We start from the raw sequence: 13,604 nt of genomic DNA on the forward strand, positions 1-13,604 counted from the left end.
CACAGTGCAAGTTGGAAAACAATCAGATGGAAAAAACAAAGAAGGCCCGGGGGGGGAGGAGGCACGACAACCTAGAATCTTTGTGCTGAAAAGCCCCAGAAAAATTCTGTCATAGCTGGAGGCTCAGCTGACACCTCATTACATTATCAGCAATAACTCACAAGAAATAGAGACTAATTTAAATCAAAAGGAAACGACTAACAGTATAATTCAGGCTATTTATCTACACTTTCCTCCCCCACCCGATATGTATTAACGAGTGAGATATTGCTAATAGCCAGACGCACAATTCAGAAAATGGGAAAAGCATAGTAAACAATCTCTATTTCACAGTAAATATCTATATTCTTCATTGCACCAATAACATTCAGATATATTGTCGGTATAAGACATATACTAGATCCAAGTAGTTTGTAAATAACCCCCCCGCCCCCCCCAACTTACCCGACTGTACGTGTGTCTCTTGCTCTGGGCCATGCTGCCGTTGCTCTATTTTAATGATTTTTTTTTTTTTTTAAATGATGGTCTCAGTTCATGGCTAGTAGTAATTCAGGAAGGATTTGGCTGTTATGTTCCAGTTGATTCAACCATACCCGCACCCCAACCCACGCTCTGTCTGGCCACACAGAGGAAAAAACCCTTTTCTGTTAGAGGGTTCCTGAATACATGGACATACAGAAACCCAGCCCAGCTGACGGAGACTCACTTTGCGCTACTGCTGCTCCAGACTCTTGCCACAGATTTTGCCAGCCCACTGGGTCCTAATGCTAAACAGTTTCCTATTTGAAACTGGAAAAGAGAAGGCAAGCTGCCTGGGCTGGGGCACTGGAGACACAAAAGCCATGAAATGACACCAATGAGCTTCTCCAGACCAACACCAAAAGCATCTACATGGAACACAGCCTCGTCCTGCTTTGGAGGGAAGCGATGGATATGCAGTGTCCCTGCATTCTCCTCACTAGACAGGGCCATCCGCATTCCTGCTTGCGTGGAGCGGATGATAAATACCCAGAGTTGCAGTGAATTTTACTCAAAAACAGGTATTTTCAGTTGTTCTTTTCTGCTCCTCCCTTCCCAGCCAGAGTTATTATTACACTTTACTGCAGGACTTAACAACATTCTTAAAAAACAGCCATGCTGCAACCTAGGTGGGACAGAAGCACAGGTATGGAGACCAAACAGTTAATCATGGGGCATTTTTAAATCAATAATTGCTCTTCCTATGGCTGATCTGAATAGATGTCTAATTAAAGTCATCAGCCGCTCTCTTCAGGGCTGCCTACAGCATTAATTGCTGCCTGTGAAACAGCATGGGGGGCTGGGGAGGAGGGGACATGCCTGACACCAGGTTTTGGCAAAGCTGGGGTTCCCAGTGTGTTCCACTCTGCTTTTCTTCATTATTTCAGGACATCACAGCTGCACTAGTGATCATCTTCCAGTTCTTACCCCCACCCCAACGGTGGGCAAACTTTTTGGCCTGAGGGCCACATCAGAGTTCCGGAACTGTATGGAGGGCCGGGTAGGGAAGGCTGTGCCTCCCCGAACAGCCTGGCTCCCACCCCCCTATCTGCCCCCTCCCATTTCACACCCACTGACTGCCCCCCTCAGAACCTCCGACCCATCCAACCCCCCTGCTCCTTGTCCCCTGTCCGCTCCCTACCGGGATCCACTACAACCTCCAGATCCTTTTCAGCAGTACTACTGCCTACACAGTTATTCCCTATTTTGTATTTGTACATTTGATTGTTCTTCCCAAGTGTAGTACTTTGCACTTATCTTTACTGAATTTCATCTCGTTGATTTCAGCCCAGTTCTCCAATTTGTCAAGGTTGTCTTGAATTGTAATCCTGTCCTCCAAAGTGCTAGCCACCCTCTCAGCTTGTTTCACCTGCAAATTTTACAAGCATACTCTCCACCTCTTGTACAGCATGTAAAGAAGATTATCTGCCACAAAATCTGAAGTTAAGTTTGCAAATAGCTCTCACTTTAACCCTCCCATTTTTCATTTACTGAGAAGTTTTCATTTGGGCTGAAAGGTTCCATGCTTGGTCACAAGTCCAAAGGGGGAGTTGTCTTCTGGGGTTTGTGAAAGTTTGAGTTACATTAGTGGAGAGAGAGAAAGCATTTTTCCTATTTTAAACTAATCACTTTTGCAGGTGCCTAGCTCAAAAATGGCTGAAAAGATTACATTTTGCAGGTGGTTAGATGTCGAAGGCACTATTTGAACAAGTTGTAAAAAAACTACAATTAAAAAAACTTTTAAACATAATACATAAATTTCTATTAGATGTTTAGTTTTCTAACCAGCTTTATAACTCCCATAATGCTATAACTTGAATTCTTATTTTCTCTCCCTCCAACTGCCTTTGCCCCTTTAAAAAAACCTCTCTCTCTCAGGGACATTAGCTGGGAATACCTAAATTAGTGCAACAGTAACACCGCAAATCTGAACATAGAAAAGTCAGTAACTACAAAAAGTAGGACTCAGATACCAATTCTGCCACACTGCACACACCGTGTTAAGCTATTGTACGCAGAGAACAGAATCGAGAATATTCTGTAAACGCACTGCAGCTCAGCCATTGTTACTAATGGAACCTTACGTTTTGCGTTTCCTGAGAGCATTTGGTTTTTATACATGCTATAATACGGCGAACATCTATAGCCCTTTCAAGAAGGCTTTCAGAGGGTACAAAGATTGAGAAGGATTACTTTGTGGCAAGGGCTGAGAATGGGGAATACCAGAGTGCTGTGTTCCCACTCAGCCACAGATTTGCTCTCTCCCCTTGGTCTTGTCACTTCATAGAATCATAGAATACCAGGGTCAGAAGGGACCTCAGGAGGTCACCTAGTCCCACCCCCTGCTCAAAGCAGGACCAACCCCAATCATAGAATCTCAGGTTGGAAGGGACCTCAGGAGGTCATCTAATCCAACCCCCTGCTCAAAGCAGGACCAATCGCCAATTTTTGCCCCCGATCCCTAAATGGCCCCCTCAAGGATTGAACTCAAAACCCTTGGTTTAGCAGACCAGTGCTCAACCCATTGAGCTATCCCTTCACCTCTGCATGTCTCAGATCCCTGTTAACTAGGACAGTGGTTTTCAACCTGTGGTCTGCAGACACTTGGAGGGGGACGGGGGTGTCCACAAAATCTCTAGTGGGTCTGCGAAAGGTTGTCGTTACCACAGAACAGTGGTTTTCAACCTGGGGTCCACAGACTATGTCTAGATTTCCAAAGGGGTTCGCACCTCCATTTGAAATTTTTTAGGGGTCCACAAATGAAAAAAGGTTGAAAACTGCTGCACTAGGCTAAAGATAATCACTCTCACAGGACTCTGGTGAGGCTATATTAATACCTATAAAGCACTTGGCAATCCTCAAGCAGAAGGTGCTAAAGAAGGGTAAATATTATTACTACAGGGCTTGAGGGCGGGATACGGGTTTTGAAGTACAGGAACTTAAAACATCCAGCACCATGTTTGACAGACAGACGTTGGGGGCAGGTTCCAGTATTGTGAATGGGGAATAGGATCTCAAGTTAAAGTATTACCTCTCCTCACATCCCTGTAAGGAGTTTCTTTTCCTCAGCACACAGGGCTCCCTTCCCAGGGCTAATCCCTTTCTCTGCCTCCACATCGAACACTGAACTGAGAAGCTCCTCTTCGCTCTCTGGAGCACCGCCCGCGTCCACAGCAATGGACAGGAAATGCTAGAAGGTAGCGTGCTGCACACCAGGGGGGCATCAGGTCCCTGCTCCGCCAGGACGCGAGGGGCAATGAATTTGCCCATCTTGGGAGGAAAATGGCTGGCATGATTCTGTAGTGTGTAATCCCCACCACCGTGCAGAGGATTCTGTAACTGCTGAATTATCTGGGTAGCTTAACAAAATTGCCCGGAGCATAAGTATTGTCACAAAGTCTGATAATGGATCCAAAGACTAGTAACAAAGAGTAATGGTAAACGAGCGGCCCAGACTACAGAGCTGGGTGGGGAAGTCAGTGAGCTGCCACAGGAATTAGGCTGATTCACAAAGATGTTAATTTAAGAACAAGGATGGCCTTGCGGCTAAAGCACAGGACTAAGTCAGGAGACCCAGGTTCGAATTCCTGGCTCTGTACAGATGTTACTGCATGGCCTCAGCTTAACCCCTTTGGGCCTCAGAATTCAGAGAAGAGCAACGAACAATGGCTGGCTAGCGGGCTGGATCTATGAGGAAGAATTAAATATGGGCAGAGCAGTCTGGCTGAACAACAACTACTAAGTGAAGGTCAGAGTGTGCAAATATTTGAGGGTGTAAACCCCAAGCAGAAAAAGGAATTATCTAGAGCTGTATGACAGGGCAGAACTACAAAGGATGGGACAAAAATCCAGAAAGATAACATTTAGGCTAAATATCAGGAAAACGATCTTGAAAGTGAATGGCTCCGACTGTAGAATCACATTCCAGGAGGAGGAGAGCTGGTCTGTTCACTCCCTCTGGGGCACCTGGCATTAGCCACTGTCAGAAGACAAAATACTGGGCTAGACGGACCTTTGGTCTGACCCAGTATAGCTGTTCTTAGGTCACTCAGCACACTTAAAGCCAGACTGAGCAAAAAATTAGAAAGTGTACGATAGTGAACAATCCTGTGCTGGCCACTGAGCGAGAACTAGATGAGGCCTAATCTTCTGTCAGCAAGTTAAAGAAGTATGGGCGGGATGAATGCACTATAAGGTGGGTAGAAAGTTGGCTAGATTGTCGGGCTCAACGGGTAGTGATCAATGGCTCCATGTCTAGTTGGCAGCCGGTGTCAAGTGGAGTGCCCCAGAGGTCGGACCTGGGGCCGGTTTTGTTCAATATCTTCATAAATGATCTGGAGGATGGTGTGGATTGCACTCTCAGCAAATTTGCGGATGATACTAAACTGGGAGGAGTGGTAGATACGCTGGAGGGGAGGGATAGGATACAGAGGGACCTAGACAAATTGGAGGATTGGGCCAATAAAATCTGATGAGGTTCAATAAGGATAAGTGCAGGGTCCTGCACTTAGGACGGAAGAATCCAATGCACAGCTACAGACTAGGGACCGAATGGCTAGGCAGCAGTTCTGCGGAAAAGGACCTAGGGGTGACAGTGGACGAGAAGCTGGAGATGAGTCTGCAGTGTGCCCTTGTTGCCAAGAAGGCCAATGGCATTTTGGGATGTATAAGTAGGGGCATAGCCAGCAGATCGAGAGACGTGATCGTCCCCCTCTATTCGACATTGGTGAGGCCTCATCTGGAGTACTGTGTCCAGTTTTGGGCCCCACACGACAAGAAGGATGTGGAAAAACTGGAGAGAGTCCAGCAAAGGGCAACAAAAATGATTAGGGGTCTGGAACACATGACTTATGAGGAGAGGCTGAGGGAACTGGGATTGTTTAGTCTGCGGAAGAGAAGAATGAGGGGGGATTTGATAGCTGCTTTCAACTACCTGAGAGGTGGTTCCAGAGAGGATGGTTCTAGACTATTCTCAGTGGTAGAAGAGGACAGGACAAGGAGTAATGGTCTCAAGTTGCAGTGGGGGAGGTTTAGGTTGGATATTAGGAAAAACTTTTTCACTAGGAGGGTGGTGAAACACTGGAATGCGTTACCTAGGGAGGTGGTGGAATCTCCTTCCTTAGAAGTTTCTAAGGTCAGGCTTGACAAAGCCCTGGCTGGGATGATTTAATTGGGGATTGGTCCTGCTTTGAGCAAGGGGTTGGACTAGATGACCTCCTGAGGTCCCTTCCAACCCTGATATTCTATGATTCTCTCTCTAACCTCCATAAATTTGAGTCTCTTATGCCTAGATTCCTAGACGTAATGAGATCCAATTATGCAAAGGGAAAACTCAGTCTGAACATCAGGAAGACACTTCTCTATTAACAAGGTCAACTGTAGGGAGGAATAGTTGGAGCACTATCTTTGGATTTAGACCTGAAAGAAGAAAATACAAATATAGAATCATAGAATATCAGGGTTGGAAGGGACCTCAGGAGGTCATCTAGTCCAACCCCCTGCTCAAAGGGGGACTAATCCCCAATTTTTTTTTGCCTCAGATCCCTAAATGGCCCCCTCAAGGACTGAACTCACAACCCTGGGTTTAGCAGGCCAATGCTCAAATATACACACACACTCATCACACTTCCTTCAAGCAAAATTTAAAATATAAGGTTAAATCCTGCTGTTTTGTTTTGCTTTTTTAATTTCCCCATGGAGCCAGCCCCCAACTTTGTTGAGGAGTTGCAGCATCATCCAATTAAGAAGCCAGTTGCTCAAATGGTCGTCTGTCAATCAACTTGCAAATCACATGGCCTACCCCAGGGGTTGGCAACCTTTCAGAAGTGGGGTGCCGAGTCTTCATTTATTCACTTTAAGGTTTCGAGTGCCAGTGATACATTTTAACGTTTTTAGAAGGTCTCTAAGTCTATATATTATATAACTAAACTATTGTCATATGTAAACAAGGTTTTCAAAATATTTAAGAAGCTTCATTTAAAATTAAATTAAAATGCTGATCTTACACCGCCGACCCACTCAGTCCGCTGCCAGTCTGGGGTTCCATTCACCTAGGCTGGCATCGGGCTGAGCAGGGCCGTGGCCGGGACCCCAGACCAGCAGTGGGCTGAGCGAGGCCGGCAGCCGGGACCCCAGACCGGCAGTGGGCTGAGCAGCTCAGCCTGCTGCCACTCAGCCCACTGCCGGTCTGGGGTTCCGTCCACCGGCCCCGCTCAGCCAGGGTCCCGGTTGCCAGCCCAGCTCAGCCCGCTGCCGGTCTGGGGTTCTGGCTGCCAGCCCCTTGCCAGCCAGGGTCCCAGCCACAGGCCCTGCTCAACCCGCTGCCGGCCTAGGTGAATGGAACCCCATGTCTAATACCTTCTCCCTGATTCTAACCAGTCTCTTCCTCTCTCTGCACTGAGATGAGGGTGGGAGTGCGCTGAGAACAGGGCTGGGGGGTGAAGGAGCAGGCTGGGGGTTGGGGTGCAGGGTCTGACCAGGAGCTAGAATGAGGGAGGGGGCTCAGGGTTGGGGCAGGAGGTTTGGGTGTGGAGTGATTACCTGGGCAGCTCCCATTTGGTGCAAGGGGTGCAGGTGGAAATGTGGGTGTGTGCATGCAGGAGCTCCCGTTTGGTGCTCAGGGTCGGGGTGTGGGGGGGTGCAAGAGTCAGGGCATAGGGTGTGGGGGGGTGCAGGGGTCAGGGCGTGGGGCTGGGGTGTGTGAGAGGAGGGGTCAGGGCAGAGGGTGTGGGCTGGGGTCGTGGGGGTGCTCCCAGCCCCCTGCCCTGAGCGGCTCATGGCAGGGGGCTGGAGGGGATATGCCCCTTCCTCAAGGTCCCCGGAGCAGAGTGCGCACTGTGGCTCTGCTTTTCCCTCTCCCCCTCCATAGCAAGGGCTGTCAGCTGGTCGGCGGCAGGGACGGAGAAAAGGAGGGCAGGAACCCAGCATGCTGGGGAAAGAGGCCGGGGGAGGGGGAAGCTTGCCTGCCCTGCAAGAAGAGAGCAGTGGGCAGGGGGCGGAAAAGAGTGGGCCGGGCCAGGCAGGATTTTTAATGGCACGCTGCTGTCTGCTGGGGTCAGCAGCGTGCCATTAAAAATTGGCACGCATGCCACACATTGCCGACCCCTGGCCTACACCTTCACCAGGCCACTTGAATGCCTGCTGACAGTGCTGGTGTGGAGGCCCTCGCCAAGCCCACACAGTTCCACTCTCACCAGCACAATACACATGGTCAGTGACAGTACTGTCCAACTGATGATGCATTTCCACTCATAGCAACAGCAGCGGCAGATTCATATGGCTATCATGTAGCTATAGTGGCACGTAAAATGGATTTCCATCTTGAATAGTCCCTTGCAAGTCATCTTCTTTCAGCAAGAGTCAGCATGGAGGATTTGGGTTTCTTCAATCCCTCAAAATTGCATCTTCTAACCTCATTCACAGTTGGCCTTGTTGCTCCTCTTCCTTCAACCTGAGCTCTATAAACCTTCTGCAAAAGCATGCATTCTTCTGCACGTTGGACATGACCCCACTACTGCAGTCGTCTTCTTTTCAACTGCTGCAAGACTGCACCTTGCCGGGATCATCTAAATATCTCCACATTTGTGGCAAAAAAAATCAGACCACACTGTTAAGAATACATTGGAACTTTCGATACGGACAACTGTTTGGTTTCCGCTCCTCGGCTGCTTTTAATTGCCATGTTTCTGCTCCATATAATAAGAGTTATCACCACTACCGAGTTGAACACTCGGCTCTTAGTTATCACACAGACATCCCGCTGCCCAAACAGAGGCCTTTGAAGATCCAATATCCGTGATGCAAGACTGCTCCAACATATGACTTTTGACATAGAACCTCCTGGTGCCAACCGACTACCCAAACAGATAAAACTATTCACCTATTCAATGTCACTGCCATCTACATGTAGTGTTGGCAGGTCATTCCTTTCTGTTTTATAGGAGGCACACATAGTTCCTAGTATATCATGCATTTTAATAGCTACTCGGGGACCTTGATAACATCACATAGAAGCTGAAAATATTTATATAAAACCTGGGAGGAAAGTGTCTTATTTGAAAAACAAAAACAGCTAATCCCAAATTTGCTATTTTCACCCCATTTTTAAATCCCCAAAATCTAAAAACAAAACCTGAAAGATACCATCTTCCAAAGGAAGCGGTGGAGGCCTTGCCCTCTGGGTCACTGAAGAGGGCACTTCTGCCTTGCACCTAGTAGGACAGACTACACAGAACCGAAGAGGGCACTCGCTTCTCATTTCTAGAGTTCTAGGACTGGAACCTGAGAAGCACAAAGTTCCGCCTCCTCTGGGACAGAGCCTCTTAAACCAGTGACACCACAAAATGACTAGAACGTGAGCAGCAGTGATGGCTGCCAAATGAGCCTTCAACAAATCCCTTGAAATCCTACCACAAAGAGAAAAAACTCCACAGCTATTGAAATAGGTCAAGAATGAGAACAGAGCCATCTGTGTCCCATGCTTATGGAAAGTCTTTGCCACTTAAAGGCATGTGTCTGAAGACCGGAGGCTTGAGAGATTCCAAACTTTAATATTTCCCAATCCCAATCCCAATCCCAATCCCAATCCCAATCCCAATCCCAATCCCAATCCCAATCCCAATCCCAATCTCACTCACTCTCTCTCTCTCTCTCTCTCACACACACACACACACACACACACAAACACCAGCCCAACAGCCCAGGTGCTACATGGAGGAAAAACTGGATCAGCATGGAGAGGATTCTGTTCCTTGTAGGAAAGAGGGAAATACAAGCAGAAAAGCAACATGAATAGAGGTGTCTGAAAACACAGAAAATTCAGGAATCATAGCACCTGGTTGGGCCTGCTGGCTAATAAGCAACACTGTCCTGTCTTGCCGCACTGAGCACCTTGAGAAAGAGAGAAAAGCAGCTGCCAGGAACAGAGGTTTCCTCGGGAGGCAGAAAGACGGCCATAAGTAAACGTTAACCAGTTACACTGTCCAGTTGCATCTGATGAAGTGAGCTGTAGCTCACGAAAGCTCATGCTCAAATAAATTGGTTAGTCTCTAAGGTGCCACAAGCACTCCTTTTCTTTTTGCGAATACAGACTAACACGGCTGTTACTCTGAAACTGTCCAGGCAGACGCAACAAAACATTCGACAGGTGGCTATGGCAAAACAACTGCCAGAGGCCACTCCATTGCGGAAGCACCCTATCTGTATGCAGGTGCATCTCCCCTTTCGGTGGGACGTAGAGTACAGACACTGCACACCTAGCTAGCGCAGGTATTAACAGCTGGGTAGACAGGGAGACATGGTTTAGGCGCGCAGACTCGACTAGCGCGGCACACATCCTCTACATGCCTGAACCCTGTGGAATATACCTACACAGTTCTCTACATGCCCAAGCAGTGCCTCCCACATCTACTCTCCTATTTTTAGCGGTGTACTGTCCGCTGCTGGCACCTATCCCCCCTGCAGTGAAATACTCTGGAGGGGGAAGGCTACTGGGAAATGCTTGTAACACGTACATAAGGGACCCTCACTCGCTTCAACTCAGGCTGGTCACTGCAAGTATACTACCCCTGCAATAGGCAAACAGAGACCACCACTAGCTGAGATGAACAATCTCCTTACCTAAGAGACCTGAGCCCTCCCACAGATGATTGAGACAGTCCACTGCTACTGAGCAGTCTGCAAGGATCTGGAACAACTTGGCTCGGATCACTAAGGAAAGTGTCAGAGTCAAACCTATAGTTCATAACTGTAGCTGTGGTGGCCACGAAACTTGTTTATATCGCTGTCCTGCACAACAGCCCCAATCTGGGTTTGCTAGGTACCCAACAAACCCTTAGGAAGACACAGTCCCTGCTCCAAAAAACTTACAACCTAACTAGACACAATGGAGACAAATGGGAGACTAGCATACACGCAAAGTGAGCAGGAATAATAACAAGGAGTCCTTGTGGCACCTTAGAGACTAACATTTATTTCGGCATAAGCTTTCGTGGGCTAGAACCCACTTCATCAGATGCATGAAGTGGAAAATACAGGAACTGGTATAAATACATGAAAAGATGTGAGTTGCCTTACCAAGCAGGAGGTCAGTCTAACGAGACAATTCAATTGAGAGCAGGATACCAAGGGAGGAAAAATAACTTCTGAAGTGGTAATGAGAGTGGCCCATTTCAGACAGTTGACAAGAAGGTGTAAGTAACAGTAGGAGGAAATCAGTATTGGGGAAAATTAGGTTTAGGTTTTGTAATGACCCAATCACTCCCCAGTCTTTATTCAGGCCTAATCTGATGGCGTCCAGTTTGCAAATTAATTCCAGTTCTGCAGCTTCACGTTGGAGTCTGGTTTTGAAGTTTTTTTGTTGAAGAATTGCCACTTTTACGTCTGTTATTGAGTGATCAGAAAGATTGACGTGTTCTCCCACTGGTTTTTGAATGTTATGATTCCTGATGTCAGATGTGTCCATTTATTCTTTTGCGTAGAGACGGTCCGGTTTGGCCAATGTACATGGCAGAGGGGCATTGCTGGCACATGGTAGCATATATCACATTGGTAGATGTGCAGGTGAACGAGCCCCTGATGGTGGGGCTGATGTGGGTGATCTTTGGCACATGGTATGTTAGCTCCAGCATTTTAAAACATTTATTAACTTACTTTTTTTAAATTTTATTATGGAGCCAGGTATCGGGCATTAGCAGGAGTATGTAGGAACAAGGAAGCAGTGGGGAAAAAAGGAAGGAAGGGGAAAGGGAGAAAGGAGCAGGGAGAGCAAAGCTGGTAGAGGAGGTATTGAGATGGAGAGAGTGGGGGGGGAAGTCAGACAATAACATCCAGACTCAGATTGTATACAGCAGTCTGCTGATATCAGTGGCCTGCCCAAGGCATACAACGGTATTAAGAGTCCTTGCTGCTCCCAAGGGCTGGCTACAACACTAGGGGTCCCTGTTCTACTTTCCCCAGCCCTTTGAAGGAGGGGTGTCTACAGGGATTTGGTGCACTCCTCCCGCCTTTTGAACCTCAGACATGTACGGCCTTTTCTTTCCGATGTTGAGACTGCCACAGCTCTCTCTGCCTGTGTCACTCCAAGACAGTAATGCTGTAGTGTGCTTCACACAGGGACCAGCTGGAAACTAAAATTATTGCCGAACAATGCTGCACATTTAAGCAGTGCTTCATAGAGAGCGCCCATTGCACGGGTGCTGCTCTGTAGTTCGCACCGACTCCCAATTGGCTTTAGGATGGAGTCCCTGGATAGGTCTACACTGCAACCACAGGGCGTGACCGCAGTTCATGTAGACAAAGCTGAGCTAGCGCAGGAACCAGAGCAGCAAAGCCACAGCACCACGCATGCCAGCGCGGGCTAGCTGCCCCATCACCCAGTGGTCCATCCGGGCTCGTACAGCCCAGGCTGACTCTCAAGCTGCCATGCTTTCACTACTCCAATACCTAAGCTAACTAGATTAATGCTAGCTCAAGCATGTCTACCCATGCTACAATCCCACCCAGTGACCGCCGTACATACATTCCCAAAGAGGTTTGTTTTGACCTATGGAGTCCTAAATGGCTGGATCACAGCCACTAAAGAGTCTGCCTTGTTCCATGACCAGTGTAGGTGCTTGAGCTAGCCAGCCCTGGTTTCTTGCAATCCAAGTATAAAATCAGAGACAGCAGGTGGATACAGACTGGGGGGGCCACAAGGTAACAGTGAGACGGTAAGTATAATAAGCAGCAGTCAGCAGCACGCTAACTGTCTTGCGTTTTGCAGGCATCATGGCAGAGGTGAGTTTTAAGGCGAGATCTGGAGGCTAGCATAGTTGCTTTGCAGATATTTATGGGGAGCTTGGTACGAAGTATGAAATATACAAATATTTTGTATTTTATGGTATATTTTTCCATGATCCTTCAAAGCCAAGTCAAAATATGTATTTACTACATAGGTTTACATTAGCATTCACGACTGAATTATATAAACTCAAGGCAGAACACAAGTAATGAGGTCATCTGTGTTTGACTTTGGGTGAGTTTTCTACCATGACTTGCTTTAATCTGTTCAAACAGGAGTCCTGCTACATGACTGACAGCTTCTGTACCTTTCTAACAAAGGAGTAGATGGCAAAAGCCATAGTTCTACCAGCTAGGGAGATTATTTTTGGCCAGACTTGCTATGCACACTGAAGTCCAATGGTCTTGATACGAGTCTTGAATTTTCACTCTGAGTTTCCCTTGAGTCAAGAAGTTAACTTCTGAAGCAGGATCTAGCCAGGTGTCTTTTAATGGAGTACTAAATAGAACAGTCGACTATCACAGCAGCAAGCACCTGAGAAAAAGCTGATAAGAGAAACATATTGTAGGGAATCATCCTGCACTGACAAGGGAATAGACATGCGTGCTCCTCAGTTCACCGGCAAGCAGCGGCAGAATCCTCCCCTTAGATGAGGAGCAGGCTACCGTACCTCACCAGCCCTGCCTTCCTGGGGAGTGAGGTCACCAAGCTAGACCCATGTCCAATGGGATTTTTCCACCAGTGCTGTAGCTGCGAGTTGCCAGTACTGGACCATCACAAACTAGCTCATGTGAGAGTACGGCTGGTCTCGTAAGTAAGGCAGTGGACACGTGGGGTCTGTTCCTAGCTCGGCCACAGACTCATTCAGTCCTTTGTTCCCCTGGTGCAGAGTGGGGATGTTATGCACCCCAGCTCACAAGGGAACTGCCAGGATAAACTCAGCAACGCAGAGGTTCTGATGTTTTTCGTAACACAGACTACACTTTAAATGGCGAGTGAGCGCCTCTCAGGCACTTCCCCACATTCGCAGTCATAGAACATCCCCGTAGCAACTACAGTAACAATCTAGTGGAGGTGCCCATATGCTAGTGAAGAGTGCCATAGATATTACCCTAAATATCAACAACAAAGCCAAAGCTTTTTAACTAAAAACCAAACCTTAAAATGTCACAGGACATGGGAAGTCCACTGGAGAGAGCAGCTAGCACTTTATAAGAACAACCTGATCAGTTGATCAACTGAACTGAGCAAAAAGTTTAAGAAACTCCACAAGCGTCAACATAATTTATTAACAAACAGCAAAATT

At 47.5% G+C, this 13,604-nt stretch overlaps 1 protein-coding gene across 11 annotated transcripts in view; it reads right to left on the reverse strand.

Moving 5' to 3' along the window:
- The window catches only part of DCTN1 (dynactin subunit 1), a 138,612-nt gene that overhangs the window by 117,821 nt on the left and 7,187 nt on the right, over positions 1-13,604 (reverse strand). For 7 of the 11 annotated variants that reach the window (XM_048846491.2, XM_048846490.2, XM_048846486.2 and 4 more), the window contains exon 1: positions 445-710. The exons of 3 other annotated variants lie outside the window; for them this stretch is intronic. In XM_048846491.2, the coding sequence (XP_048702448.2) occupies positions 445-477 (33 nt within the window). In that variant the 5' untranslated portion in view covers positions 478-710. Of the gene's footprint in view, positions 1-444; positions 711-13,604 lie in introns of those variants that run through there. One more of the 11 variants, XM_048846492.2, reaches the window with a different exon arrangement.

Source organism: Caretta caretta, chromosome 4 (assembly GCF_965140235.1).
Source record: "Caretta caretta isolate rCarCar2 chromosome 4, rCarCar1.hap1, whole genome shotgun sequence".
Taxonomy (NCBI): Eukaryota; Metazoa; Chordata; order Testudines; family Cheloniidae; genus Caretta; species Caretta caretta.